We start from the raw sequence: 12,938 nt of genomic DNA, 5'->3' as shown, positions 1-12,938 counted from the left end.
CTGCACAGCACTGTCTACACAGCCCCCTCTGCACAATCTGGGTCTGTCCTGATACCATCCTTCCTGATGCCTTCCTTCCCTGTGACGAGATAGTGTCATTTCAGAGGATACCACACTCTGAAGTGCTTTTCCTGTCACATGTCTCCATCATGACTGATGACTGGTGTGGTTCAGTCCGGCCACTGTAAAGCCACCTTCCTACCCCCCTCACTGTACTCTGAGGCTCTAACTCTAGTCCACTCTGCAAGAACTAAGTGAGAATTAATCTATTCCTGCTGTAAGGAGGCTTTTCTGGGGATTCAGCCGAGCAGTCATTAGTTCAACCATTTATGTCACTGTGGACTTGGGGAGGCTTGTTATGTACACTGAGTAGCAACCCGCCACTGTCACGCCCTCCGTCACTCATGCTGTTCCAGCCTTTGTCGCTGTGAAATGAGGAGGCATGCGTGCATCCCCGATGCTGTCGGCCACATTGTCCCTCCGAGCATGCCCTCCCTCTCTGGACTACAAAGAGCCCCGCACTCATCTTGGATTCCCTGGTTTTGATTTTGATCAGACATTTTTCTCCACAGAACTTGATTCTTTTCTTGGAGCACAGCAATTAGAATTAGGGTTTCCATGCTGAGGGTGCTATGTGAAGAGTATTGCTTCTAACCCCTCAGGAGACAGAGCATGTAAATTAAGCTCATATTCATATAAGAACACATATATACATGTCCATAACTGTTCTATATTGCATGTGTGTACATGCATGTATGTGTTGGGTGTGAATGTGAGTGTATATGTGAGTGAGTTCAGTGTGAATGTGTGTGAGTGTGTGAGTTCAGTGTGAATGTGTAAAGTTATTGTCATCTGAAAATCGGAGATAATTCTCCCTTTTGGTTGGGCACATCATATTAGTTTTGAGGTACAACACTGTGGAGATGCCACTGCCGAGAGATACATCCTGAGGCTCTAGCATCTAAGTATTTCTACTCTAAATACTTCCAATACTTATGGCCTAAAGTATGTATGTGAATGTGCGAGTTCACTGTGAATGTATTTGAGTGTGTATGTACATATGTGTGAGCTCAGTGTAAATGTGTATGCGTATATGTGTGAGCTCAGTATGTTTGTGTGTATGTGTATGAGTTCAGTGTGAACTGTGTGTATGTGTAAGTTCAGTGTGAATATGTGTGTATGGGTGTAGTGTGAGTTCAGTGTAAATGTGTTTGAGTGTGTATATGTGAGTTCAGTGTGAGTGTATATGTGAGTTCAGTGTAAATGTGTTTGAGTGTGTATATGTGAGTTCAGTGTGAGTGTATATGAGTTCAGTGTAAATGTGTTTGAGTGTGTATATGTGAGTTCAGTGTGAGTGTATATGNTTTGAGTGTGTATATGTGAGTTCAGTGTGAGTGTATATGAGTTCAGTGTAAATGTGTTTGAGTGTGTATATGTGAGTTCAGTGTGAGTGTATATGTGTGTGTGAGTTTATTATGAATGTGTGTGTGTGTATGTCTCTGTGTGAGTTCAGTGTGAATGTGTTTGAGTGTGTGTGTGTGTGTGTGTGAGTTCAGTGTGAATGTGTGTGTGTGAGTTCAGTGTGAATGTGTTTGTGTGTGAGTAGTTGGCATGAAAGTAAAAAGGGGACTACAGAGAAAGACCAAGGTGACAGGAAATAGTCATGGAACGTGAGCTGTGAAGGAGGAGGGGCTCTGTGGTGTAGGGAGGTTCAGCCAAGCAGGAGAGGGGGGTACAGCAGGCGAACAAAGGGTATGACTTACACAAATACCCTGGGAAACTCTGATTGGTATCCTAACTAAAAAAAATTTTTAAAAATTAAAAAGGGGAAAAGGAGGTGGGATGGTGAGGCTGGTTTTGAATGAGAATGGACTTGGTAGCTGCTGTCAGAGAGTCAACATTTAACTAAATATCCAGTGATTAAGATGCTAAACTAATAACAGACATACATTAAAATCCATAGCTCCAGCTACAACAGCAGGAAGAGGAGCTGTGAGAATATCTAGAATTTGTAAGAATTCAGTCTGCAGACAGTCCACAAAGGGGGAGAGAGGAGTCTGCCTTTGAGATTCATCCATTCGCACTCACAGGAAGAAACATTTAAAGTGCTTTTGTTCTGATACCAAGCCATCAGACCTTGAGATATTAGCTTTGAAGACAGCTGACATTAATATTCAAATTTCCCTAAACCTACACATTTTAGGCCATAAGTACTGGAAGTATTTAGAGTAGAAATACTTAAGAAGCTAGAGGCTCAGGATGTATCTCTCGGCAGCAGCATCTCCATAACGTACCTCAAAACAAATATGATGTGCCCATCTTAAAGGGAGAATTATCTCCGATTTTCAGGTGACAATAACTTTACGATTACTTGCATGGCCTTCAGCTATTCTAGTTTATAAAATGTGATGTTTGGGCTGGCAGGTGGACATGCAAGCCTGATGACCTGAGGCTGATCACCAGAAAGGAAGGGCTGGGCTGGTTGCTCACATCATAACCCATCAGCCCTGGGTAAGGTGGGAGGTAGAGAAGGGAGAATCACCTGGAAGCTTTCTAGCCCATTATCCTGCAGTATCTCGAAGCAGCAGAAACAAAAGACCGTGAAGTAAAAGGAGAGAGCGCGGACTCTAGAAAATTGTGCTCTGAATTCCCCACCCCACACCATATACACCTTTTACAAATGTGTTATTACAGAGCTCGGTGAGCAAGAGCACAGGCTGCTCTTCCAAAGGATTTAGGTTGGATTCCCAGCACCCACATGGTGGCTCACATCTACCTTGTAACGCCAGCTCCAAGGTCTCAACACCTTCTTCTGGCTGCCATGCAGGCATGCATTTGGGTGTACAACCATACTTGCAGACAAAACACACACATACATAATAGAAATTTTAAAATAAAAAAAATGTTCTATTTGGGCATGCTTGAGTATGTGTGACACAGATAAAACAAAATTGTTGTGCTTCTGAAGTTATATGATACAAGAGTTTTCAGTATGCGATCTGAGGCTTTTATAGGTTTATACTCCCAATAATTATTCCCATTATTCCTAAAAGTCTAGTCTAATATCATCACTTAACCTACCTAGGAAAAGACTTCATGTCTAAGATTAAGTTACTGGTCAGTAGAAAAGCCAAATAATAGTTCAAGTCTACCCCACTGACCACTAGGTCTCAAATCTAGGACAAGTCTCACTTGGTAGACCTGTGACTCTGCCCAGCACTCCTCACCCAGCCCTACCATAAGCCCCTCCCTCCCAGGGCCCAGCTTCCAAGTCACTTCCCCCAGTCTGAGCCTTATAGAACTCAGCCATTCTGGGGCCCCTTGGTCTCTTGGCCAGCAGCCTCTGTTGGTCCTTGGTTGGAGCCTCCTCTCGTGCACTCCCTCCCTGTCTCCTCTCATGGTCTGGTTTAATCTGCCAGCCATGTTCAGCCGGGACTCTTCCCTCTGACCATTTACTCTCTTACATCTATAATAAGAGTCTTCTCTGTCTCTCAGGAGTAGTCATATCCCCTCCTCTTGTTTCATTCTGTCATTCGTCCACCAAACTGGGAGTTATGGTCCATGTGTAAAAGAAATTAAAACACTGAAAGAAAATATGTATTTTATATAGTTCACTATATAAAGTCTTGTGTTAACTTAAGAGTTTAAAAACAAACCAAGTAATGGCTAATTCTTACCACTCCTATGCCTTCAAAAGCAAACACAGCAGTGCCAAAAAACAGTGGGTATTTCTTCCAACCGGCCACTATTGGAAGGTTGTGGGGATCCGGCATGTTCTGCAGAAGACGGAAAAGAACAAAGAAACCAGATTACAGCTTTATCTAATTCAAATTATTTAAAATTAAACAGCAGACTCACACTCTCAAAAGCTTCACAAAGCAACCGGAATTATGGCATTTAGTAAACACTTCATGTATCCTATGTTAAGGGAGATTAAGCTACTAGAATACAGTTGCTAAGGAAACTGTCTCCCTGACAATCACACAATCCTCCTGCATACCTATGTGCACCGGCCAGTCACAGGCAGCACGTGAGGTAAATCTCCTGCCATGTAAGAAGTACACAGGCATGCTCAGAGACCCTAAGTCACTAGGCACTTGCTGTGACCTCCCTGCCGCTCGCTCCTCTTCATTCTCCTAAGACACCTGGCTCCTGACCTCCTCTCTAGCTGTCCCTGGCACAGGTCTCCTGGGGTTTCAGCATTTGCTCTGACACAGTGGGCACAACCTATTCCTCACTGTGGATGACCAACTCACAGCAATTCTTCCCACTCTCCTGCCCTAGCAAAGTCACTGCAGCGTACCTGGCGAAACCCACTGACCACAGTGACCTTCCCTCCAGACGCCCTAATGCTAGCCTTCCTTGCCACCACCCTCTGCTCTGCCTTGCCTACTGAAGCAGAATTCAAGGCTAAGGAAAGATCTGCAGACGGAAGTGTGAAGGCGCGTGGGTGGTCTGGGGAATGTGGAGGTTGGGAACAGTTGGGGCATGTGCAGAATTTCATGATATGAAGATGACATGTGATGGGGAAGCAAGGACCAGAGTGAGCCAGGTGCCAAAGGGTCTTCATCATCTGTGACTGCTGAACTGTCCTCAAGCACACAGACGCTGGCATGCCTTGTCCTCTTCCCTCTCCTGGGGGAGCCACCTTTCCTGCTCCGCCAAGTCTAACACGACCAGCTAAGAAGCGGGGAGCCTCAGAAAGGCTCAGGCCACCCTCTTTCCTCCCAGTTTAAGAATCCAGAGGGAGGAAACATGAAGCAGACGCAGCATGAGTGTGTCTGAACTGATAATGGAAATTTTATGATTACCTTACAAGTAATATAGTTAGTCGATTACATCATGAGAAAATAAAACAGGGATTCTCAACTTTCTTGAGGTCACTTGTCTCTGCCTGATGTAACTGGGTTAAGTCCTGAGACTTCAAAGAGTGACCTCAGTTCTGATTACTTCAAGGTCTTCAAACAAAGGAAGAGTCACAAACTTGTGCCATGGCAGCAGAGGGTATGTGGCAGCAAGCACAGAAGCTTAAAGAATTATATACACACCCATCCTTGTGACTAACTCAAATCTCATAAACACACCCATCCTTGTAACTAACTCAAATCTCAAAAACATAAGCCGAAGGACTGTGTGAGCTGAGTCACTGAGGGCTGAGTAAGAGCACAGTCGTAAATTTCACAGGAGCTCTAACAGGGAAGGTGGTATGTTTGGAAACAGTGATACACACCCACAAGCAGCCTCATCAATGTTAAAGCCAGACTGAACATCTTAGCATCTACTTCATGCGTTAACATTACACCCTGAAGGGAGATCAACATTGACTGCCTATCCATGTGCCAGGATAGCATATGTGGAACAGGTCTCTCCACGTCACAACTCTCACCTCCAAAGAAAGCTTTACCCATGTGGTTACCCAAAAGCACACTTACCCTAACAACATACTGGTAAATTATCACAAGACTGGCAGCCATGGAAATGTTGGCAAGGAATGAAAGTATGAAGAGATTCTTCAACTCGCGAATAAAGACCAAGAGGATTATAAGTGGGAGAAAGCAGAGCATGTAGACCCTGAGGTCCACACTTCTTCTCTCACAGGCATGAGACATGTCCGAGCCATTCGAAACAATCACTGTGCTCTCCAGGAATCCTTCATGAACCTGCAGTACAGTCACCAGGACAGGACAGAGGAAGAAAATCACCCATCAGCTTATAATCACAAGAAAGACAGATCAAATAAAACCCACACCCTCTACAATCAAGCCCTGTGACACTGGTGACCAGTGAGGGCATCCCTCAGTGTCTCACTGTGACACTGGTGACCAGTGAGGTCACCCCTCAGTGCCTCAGTGTGACACTGGTGACCAGTGAGGGCACCCCTCAGTGCCTCACTGTGACACTGGTGACCAGTGAGGTCACCCCTCAGTGTTTACTGGTAGTGGTGCTGGTGGTGGTGGTGGTGGTGATAGTGGTGGTGATGGTGAGGAATTAATTGTAATGAATGTGTGCAGCAATGTACATGGCCACCAAATGTAAGGAAACTTCTTCCAAGAGTGACAAGTCCCAATTCCACCCGTGTGTGACTGCTGCCTGCCCTATCCGTGTAGGTACTCTCTGCTGTTCTTTAAAGTCTGACTGCATGTCTTTTTCTGTGGTGCCCTTTATGCTTCTAAAAGATTTCCATCTTCTAGCTATAAGACAATTTCTCTTTCTAACCACTCAGGGAGTACCTTTTTCTACCTCATCTTCTCATGACTTAAATTTTCCATTAAACTCTGGAACAAATATGTTTCATAAGAGAAGTCATTCAAAGCCTTTAAATGTTTCCTTCCTCCCCTCCCCTCAGAGAGAAAGAAAGAAAAAGAAGGAGAGAGAGAGAGGAGGGAGGGAAGGAGGGAGGGAGGAAGGGAGGGAAACCTCAAAATGTACCCAGTGCTAAAACTCTTACCAGATCCCAGGGGTACTAACCAGCTCTGATGATACACACCTAAGAGCCCAACACTTAGGAAACACTCAGGAGGCACCAAGATCCTGAATTCCAAGGCCATCCCTAACTGACAGACACAGTAGGGAACAACTGTGACTGAGGGCTCCATCTCAGGAAAATGTCCAGTAAGCTCAGGGGAGGGGATGTTAATCACAGACACAAGACTGGGCAGTAGATAATAACCTCCAGGGTAACTGTCAAAGTTAATGCTGTGTTACAGTCTGTAAACAAAATCTCAGGCATTGTTCCCAGATTCCAACAGGGCCTGTTGGCAACTCTCTTGGGAGAGCTCGGAGAGTCCCACCATCACCAGCCTTGGTGGCACACGTCTGTGGGCCAGCACTTAGGAGGCAATGCAGGAGGATCAGGAGGTTGAAGGTCAGCCTGAGCCCCACAGAAAGTTCAAAATGAGCATCTCAGAAAAGCAAGTAAACAGGGTGGGGGTGGGATAACAAGCCCCAGCACTGCCACCCTGCACACTCGCAGACAGGCAGCTGCCGTCTTGTTCCACGGGGATGACTGCAAGATGCCAGAAGGTTCTGTGATTCCAGAACCTTCTTAAACAACAGCAACAATTACTCAATCTTAGGAACAAACACTCCTTTGTACCCCAGGCTTTCCGCTGCTGCATACTATCTTATACCTCCTTTAAAAACCATCAACAATGTGAAGAACGCCACCCCAATACCTACCCACAGACTTTTGAAACTTAAATTAGAAATAATCAAGAAACAGTGGACCATACGATAGCCCAGCCCAAAGGCACAACCATGGGTGATATGATGTCAGGCACAATACTACCAACAACAGTAACAGCAGAAACCCAACTTGTAAAGGAGAACATGAGAAATGACTGCAAGTGGAAAACATCTTTATCCTCATCCGTGCCATCCTCCACCGTGAGATAAACAAGGCGGCAGAAGAAAGCAATGCCACAGAGCGGAAACATACTCACTTGTTTCACATTCTCAGCTAAGAAGACAATGTAGACGCTGCAGAATCCCAGCTGTGTTATCACCAGAAAGAAGTCGACCACGCTCCTGAAAACACAGTCCCACAGAAAGGGTCACTGGGAGCTCTGAAGAGGCAGTGGAGCTCGCTTCTCTTAACTGTTTTAAAACACTTTACAATAGTGTTTCCCTTTACTTCCTGAGATAATGAACACTTAAAATTCTGGATCCCTATGAAGGTCCTATGTCACAGTCAGGAAGGCACTACACTTGGACAGTAGAAGCAGGCTTCACTCAGTTTAAAGGCAAAGATTTTTACATCACTTCCTACTTGAGCAATTCTGGGTAAGAATAGCTGCTTGTCCTCCAGCTTTACAGAAGTATGTTCAGACCTGGGGTGTGGCTCCGAGGGAGGCCTTTCACCACGTGTGCCCAGGGACCTGCGTTCAAGCCTCAGCGCTAAAGAGAGGCTCGTGCTCTAGACTAAATCTATCCCCTACTTCTCTCCATCTGCCTCACGCCAGGCCTCCCATCATGCACACACGGTGGACACTTGTTACTCCCCAAATAATAAGGAAGTACAATGCAAGAGGTAGAGGTGGGAATTAAACTTCTGGAGACTTCTTTGGTCAATTTTGTTTTGAGTTTTTAGTAAGATGCACTGCAAAGGTGCAGAACACACAGCAGTTATGTGGGAGGGAGCAACCGCTGCCAGGTGTCTGTGTGATGTCATCTGAACATGGAGGCCCCAGGGACAACACCCTGCATCTTGGACTTGGAGCAAGGACAGAGCACACAGTCAGACTGCCTGACTGACTGATGAATCCTGTCAACTGACTAGAACCAGAGTCTGTCCAACTGTAAAGACCATTTACTGTGTTCCCACAACCATGTGATATTCTGAGTTATGTCTTGTTTGATGAAAACAGTTAAAAATTAGAATAGCTTGAACACGGAGCCATTAGAAGCAGAAGCAAGGCCAGCGCTCACCGCCCCCATGCTGCCTGTCGCTGAAGGCAACTCCACGGGCTAGCCTCCATGGCAAAACTCACGGTGTCACTGTACCCCAATGTTGACTTCTTAAACCTGAAATTTAATGACAAACATGCACAGAGAAGTATTAAGTGGGTCTATAAGGCCATTTCGTGAAAATAGCATCAAATAAATACAGATTTGTAAACCCAGGGATCTATACCAGCAGATTTGTTATCAAAGTGTAAATATCTGTGTACTCAAGAAATTTCAAAGTATCAGTACCCTGTCATAGGCATACAAAGTTTTATCCACTGCTCAAGTTTTCTTATTTCTAAGTTTCAGGCAATTTTATGTTAGTGCTTCATTGATTTAAAATTTTAAATACCTAAAAACACCGACTCTACTGTTCTTCTGAAGATCATTCCATCCTGACCACACTGTGTAACAGTGTGCCAGGCTCTGCAATATGGTCCATTTAAACTGTCTCATATAATCTTCAGAGCATCTCCAAGATGCCAGGCTCATGTTTCCCTTCTCTATGCCATTTTCTTCTCTAGAGTACGCATCATGATTTAAACACCATAAATGATATAAACCATTCCAAGAACATTTAATGAAGCGTTGGGATCACTTATCCGCTATAATCTGAAGCACGTTTACAGGCTGATTTATTGTCCAATAGGAGCATTTCGTGACACAGAACTAAGGGGGTATCTTACTTTTATGACAGTCTGTCAGCCCACATGTCAGGAACCATCACTGAAGGCACTATGCCCCAAACTGACTCACTAATGACCTAAGGGCTGACGTGGTCACTGCTTGGGCACAGCCCCTCGGTTTCCTCCACACCTTCCCATTCCTCTTCTACTAACTGACAGAACCCACCCGTCTCCCCAGCAGACTTCTGAACATCTGTAGTCATGGCAGCGTGATGGCTCGGGAGCTAAGGCGCCTGCACAAGCCTGACAAGCTGAGGTCAAGCCCCAGGGCCCCGGAAAGTAGAGGGGGTACCGCTGCCACAGAGTTGTCCTCTCCCCTTCACAGGTGTGCCGCGTCACAGGTGTGCCACGCACACACATCACATACACGCAGACAATGATACACATTAGAAAGGAAAAAGGGACTACACTCATCCCTCCATACCCACAAGTCCCTCGTGTGTGGGCTAACCAATTGCATATGGAAATTTTATGAAAAAAAGTATGTCTGTGTTGACTACATTACAACTTTATTTTTCTTGTTATTATCTGGTAAACAGTCTAGAATAATAATGTGCATGGCACTCATACTGTCTGAAAGATGACTGTAGCTTCTGAAAGGCTGTGCAGAGGTTTCATCACTTTATGTGAGGGGCTTGAGCACTTGTAGATACCCACGGGGATGCTGAGACCAAGTCTCCAGGCACACTAAGGAACAACTGGGACCAGAGCCCGACTAACGCTAACCGGTCCCATGGCCATTATCTTAGCTGTGTCTATACAGTGGAGGGAAATACAACCTCTGGATGCAAAGCACAATAGATACAGGAGACCAAGATACTGTAAGCAAACGTGAAACTTTACAATTAATCAAATAGACTTAATGAGTCCACATTTACCTCTGACATAGAAAGTGACTGCAACGTACCAATATGTGCATACAGTGGACGGAAATAATTCCTATAAACACAAGGCTGATTGGTCCAAGCTGTGAAGAAAAACATATGAAGATTTAAATATTCATTTTTAAAAACTGAGTCAACTTACAAGCAATGAGTCAATGAGCAATTTATTTACAAGGAAAAATTGTTGGATCCATTGATTAAACCATCACAGGCATGAAAAACATTAGTATAGAGAAATTATTTCAGGTGATATTTTAGACAATGATGTTACCTTGCTGACTTTGCAACTGAAGCCTCTGTAACAGAGTACAGACAATCAACAAAGGATACAGAATACAACGTCCATTTAGTACAGGCCAGATCTATGGCATCTGTGTCTCATGGGCATAATACACACTTGCACCCTCATCCAGACAAAAAAATTCATTATCCTTCTATAGGTCACTCTTGGAGTACCTGAACATGTGCCAGGAACAGCAATTGGGAAATAACAATTTCAAAAACGGGTTCATGAAAAGTTTCAAGTTTGTACTAGCAATATTCAGTGGTGCCTGGGTTACAGCAGGGTAACAGAACCGGGCAAAGCTTACTTAGACAATCAAAACTCCAGAGTTAATTTACATACAGGACTGTTAAACACAGGGGGAGGGGACAGCTACAATCTCTATGGAAACCAATCCATTTTAAAACAATTATACCCAATTTTCTTCCTCTGTGAATCTGCCTCAACAAGTTCTCAAATGCAGTCATTATAGTAGCTGTCTCTCACGCCCTCTCATATCTGTCTTTAAAGACACTGCTACTCATTTCAACTATTTTCCTTAGATATAAATGCTGCATACAAATTTATGCTGACTCTAAGGTACTAAAGAAGTTACATTATAATAAAAGCAATCCATTCCTTAATATATTAGTCACTATGGGTACATAGCTTAAGCCCCTGATCACTCCCCAAAAATGAGACAAAACCATTTTCAAAAAGGCTTGTGAGGTTTGAGAACTTGTTATGATTGTTGTTGTTGTTGTTGTTGTTGTTAAATATTCAAATAAGTAATCACATAGAAATGAAAACGGTAAATTTCACTCTGCGATAGGTACCGTAATTACAGTTCACATAACTATCAGGGCAACATCCAATAACCACCTACATGTCACCTGACCAGGTTATATTAGATCAGGCTATATGGTACCTAGAAGTCATTTTTTGCAGACAAACAACTATATCTGGAGTGGGGAGCACAGACAGGCTTACCACGATGCCCGCGTTCTTTATAGCCAAGGGGAGCCCTAAAAGGCCAGTTCCAATGTTCCCCTTGAGAAGATGCATCAAGGTCTGCATGAATCTAGGAAGTGAAAATCCTAAGTTACAATTTAAGCCTTCAACCTAGGGACCCACACACCAAAGAACGTGTTCCCATCCCAGCAGCAGCACCAAGTCACCCTAGGCCCCATGGCCCTAGGCTCCAGTCCTGCCTACACTCACAGAAACAAGCACAGGGACTTATTGTGGAAATCAAATGAAACGTTTACTGAAAGTGTTGTGCACATAAAATAGCAGTTTTCTCATAGGATACTTTGCTGCTGTGGTGTCAAGAATTCTCAAGATCTGACTGGTAAAATATAACAACTTGTATTGTCTAATTACAGTTCTGAACAGTTGATCTGTGATTGTCACCCTAAATGGAGGTTATAGATGAAATGTATATATATATATATATATATATATATATATATATATATATATACACACATATATATATATACACACACACACACACACACACACACACAAGCTTTAAAGCTATTTGCAGGTAAAATAACAATTTTTATTATCATGAGCTCCCTCAGGACTTGACCATGGAAGTTTCTACTTCACTGGAGTTACTCTCCATGACCAAGAAGAAACAAACTAAAATTAGGAAGACTACAAAATTCAGACTTATGAAATAAGAATACCTGCCTAGAATTACTTGTTTGGGGTGATTTGTTTATACTCATGATCAAAACTCTGGTGACTGTGCTTAATCATTAAATTACTATTAAGAATGTAATGATCATAAGATAACGAGACAGGTTTTTAACATTCCACCCGTAGCTTGTCTCCTCAGGCTGCACATCCACTCCCTACTCCCTCAAGCTCCCTCCCTCTTCTGAGATTTTCCTCTGAGGGACACGGCATTTGGTATCTATCACTACTGAAGAAATCCCCACGATGTTCAGTTAGCCTAATGTCCCTCTCTCACAGAAACAAGCGTTGAGGAGTCTGACTCCTTAATCTTCTGAGTCATAAAACACTCAGACGTATGGGAGACTGGGAAATGCATGCTGCAGTAACAGAGCTAAGGACCCATGACCCGCAACACTCACGAAATCCCATGCTGCCCATCGAGCTGGCAGTGCTTCTGCATGGGCAGGAGCGTATGTTCCTGCTCCTCGTCGGACGACCCATCGAAATTCTGCTCGTTTATTAAGGGCCTCATCACGTCCATATCTACAAAACAGAAAAAATAAAATGGTCCTCCACCACTGCTGGTAAAACTGATGTATGGCTACGATTTGTGAATTTTTAAATATTAGGAAGTATCAGGCTAGAGAGATGGCTTGCTGGATAAATCATTTGACCCTCAGCTTAAGGACCTGAGTTCTGATCCCTGACACTGACAAGGAAGCCAGGAGGCCATGGCAGCTGCTTGTAACTTCAGCACTTGGGAGGCAGAGACAGACAGGCTGAGTGGCCAAGATATCACTGACTCTGGATTCAGTGAAAGATCCTCTCTCAATAATAAAGCAGATAACAGCCTAGCAAGATAGTCAAGTTCCACTTAGGCCGACATACACACACATGCAAGCATGTATATCCTCTGCACACCACACACACACACATACACACACACACACACACACACACACACACACACACACA

At 44.0% G+C, this 12,938-nt stretch overlaps 1 protein-coding gene across 4 annotated transcripts in view; it reads right to left on the bottom strand.

The window, feature by feature from the left end:
* Slc36a4 (solute carrier family 36 member 4) overlaps positions 1-12,938 on the bottom strand; it is a 33,586-nt gene that overhangs the window by 11,530 nt on the left and 9,118 nt on the right. For 2 of the 4 annotated variants that reach the window (XM_029543395.1, XM_029543396.1), the window contains exons 2-8: positions 12,383-12,506; positions 11,268-11,358; positions 10,039-10,098; positions 8,428-8,523; positions 7,443-7,527; positions 5,433-5,660; positions 3,678-3,776 (exon numbers count right to left, since the gene is read on the bottom strand). In XM_029543395.1, coding sequence (XP_029399255.1) covers positions 3,678-3,776; positions 5,433-5,660; positions 7,443-7,527; positions 8,428-8,477 — 462 coding nt within the window. In that variant the 5' untranslated portion in view covers positions 8,478-8,523; positions 10,039-10,098; positions 11,268-11,358; positions 12,383-12,506. Of the gene's footprint in view, positions 1-3,677; positions 3,777-5,432; positions 5,661-7,442; positions 7,528-8,427; positions 8,524-10,009; positions 10,099-11,267; positions 11,359-12,382; positions 12,507-12,938 lie in introns of all 4 variants that reach the window. The other 2 variants (XM_021206621.2, XM_021206622.2) reach the window with 1 other exon arrangement.

Source organism: Mus pahari, chromosome 10 (assembly GCF_900095145.1).
Source record: "Mus pahari chromosome 10, PAHARI_EIJ_v1.1, whole genome shotgun sequence".
NCBI classification, from domain to species: Eukaryota; Metazoa; Chordata; class Mammalia; order Rodentia; family Muridae; genus Mus; species Mus pahari.
The sequence above is the reverse complement of the archived record's forward strand: the minus strand, read 5'-3'. Positions and strand labels throughout refer to the sequence as shown.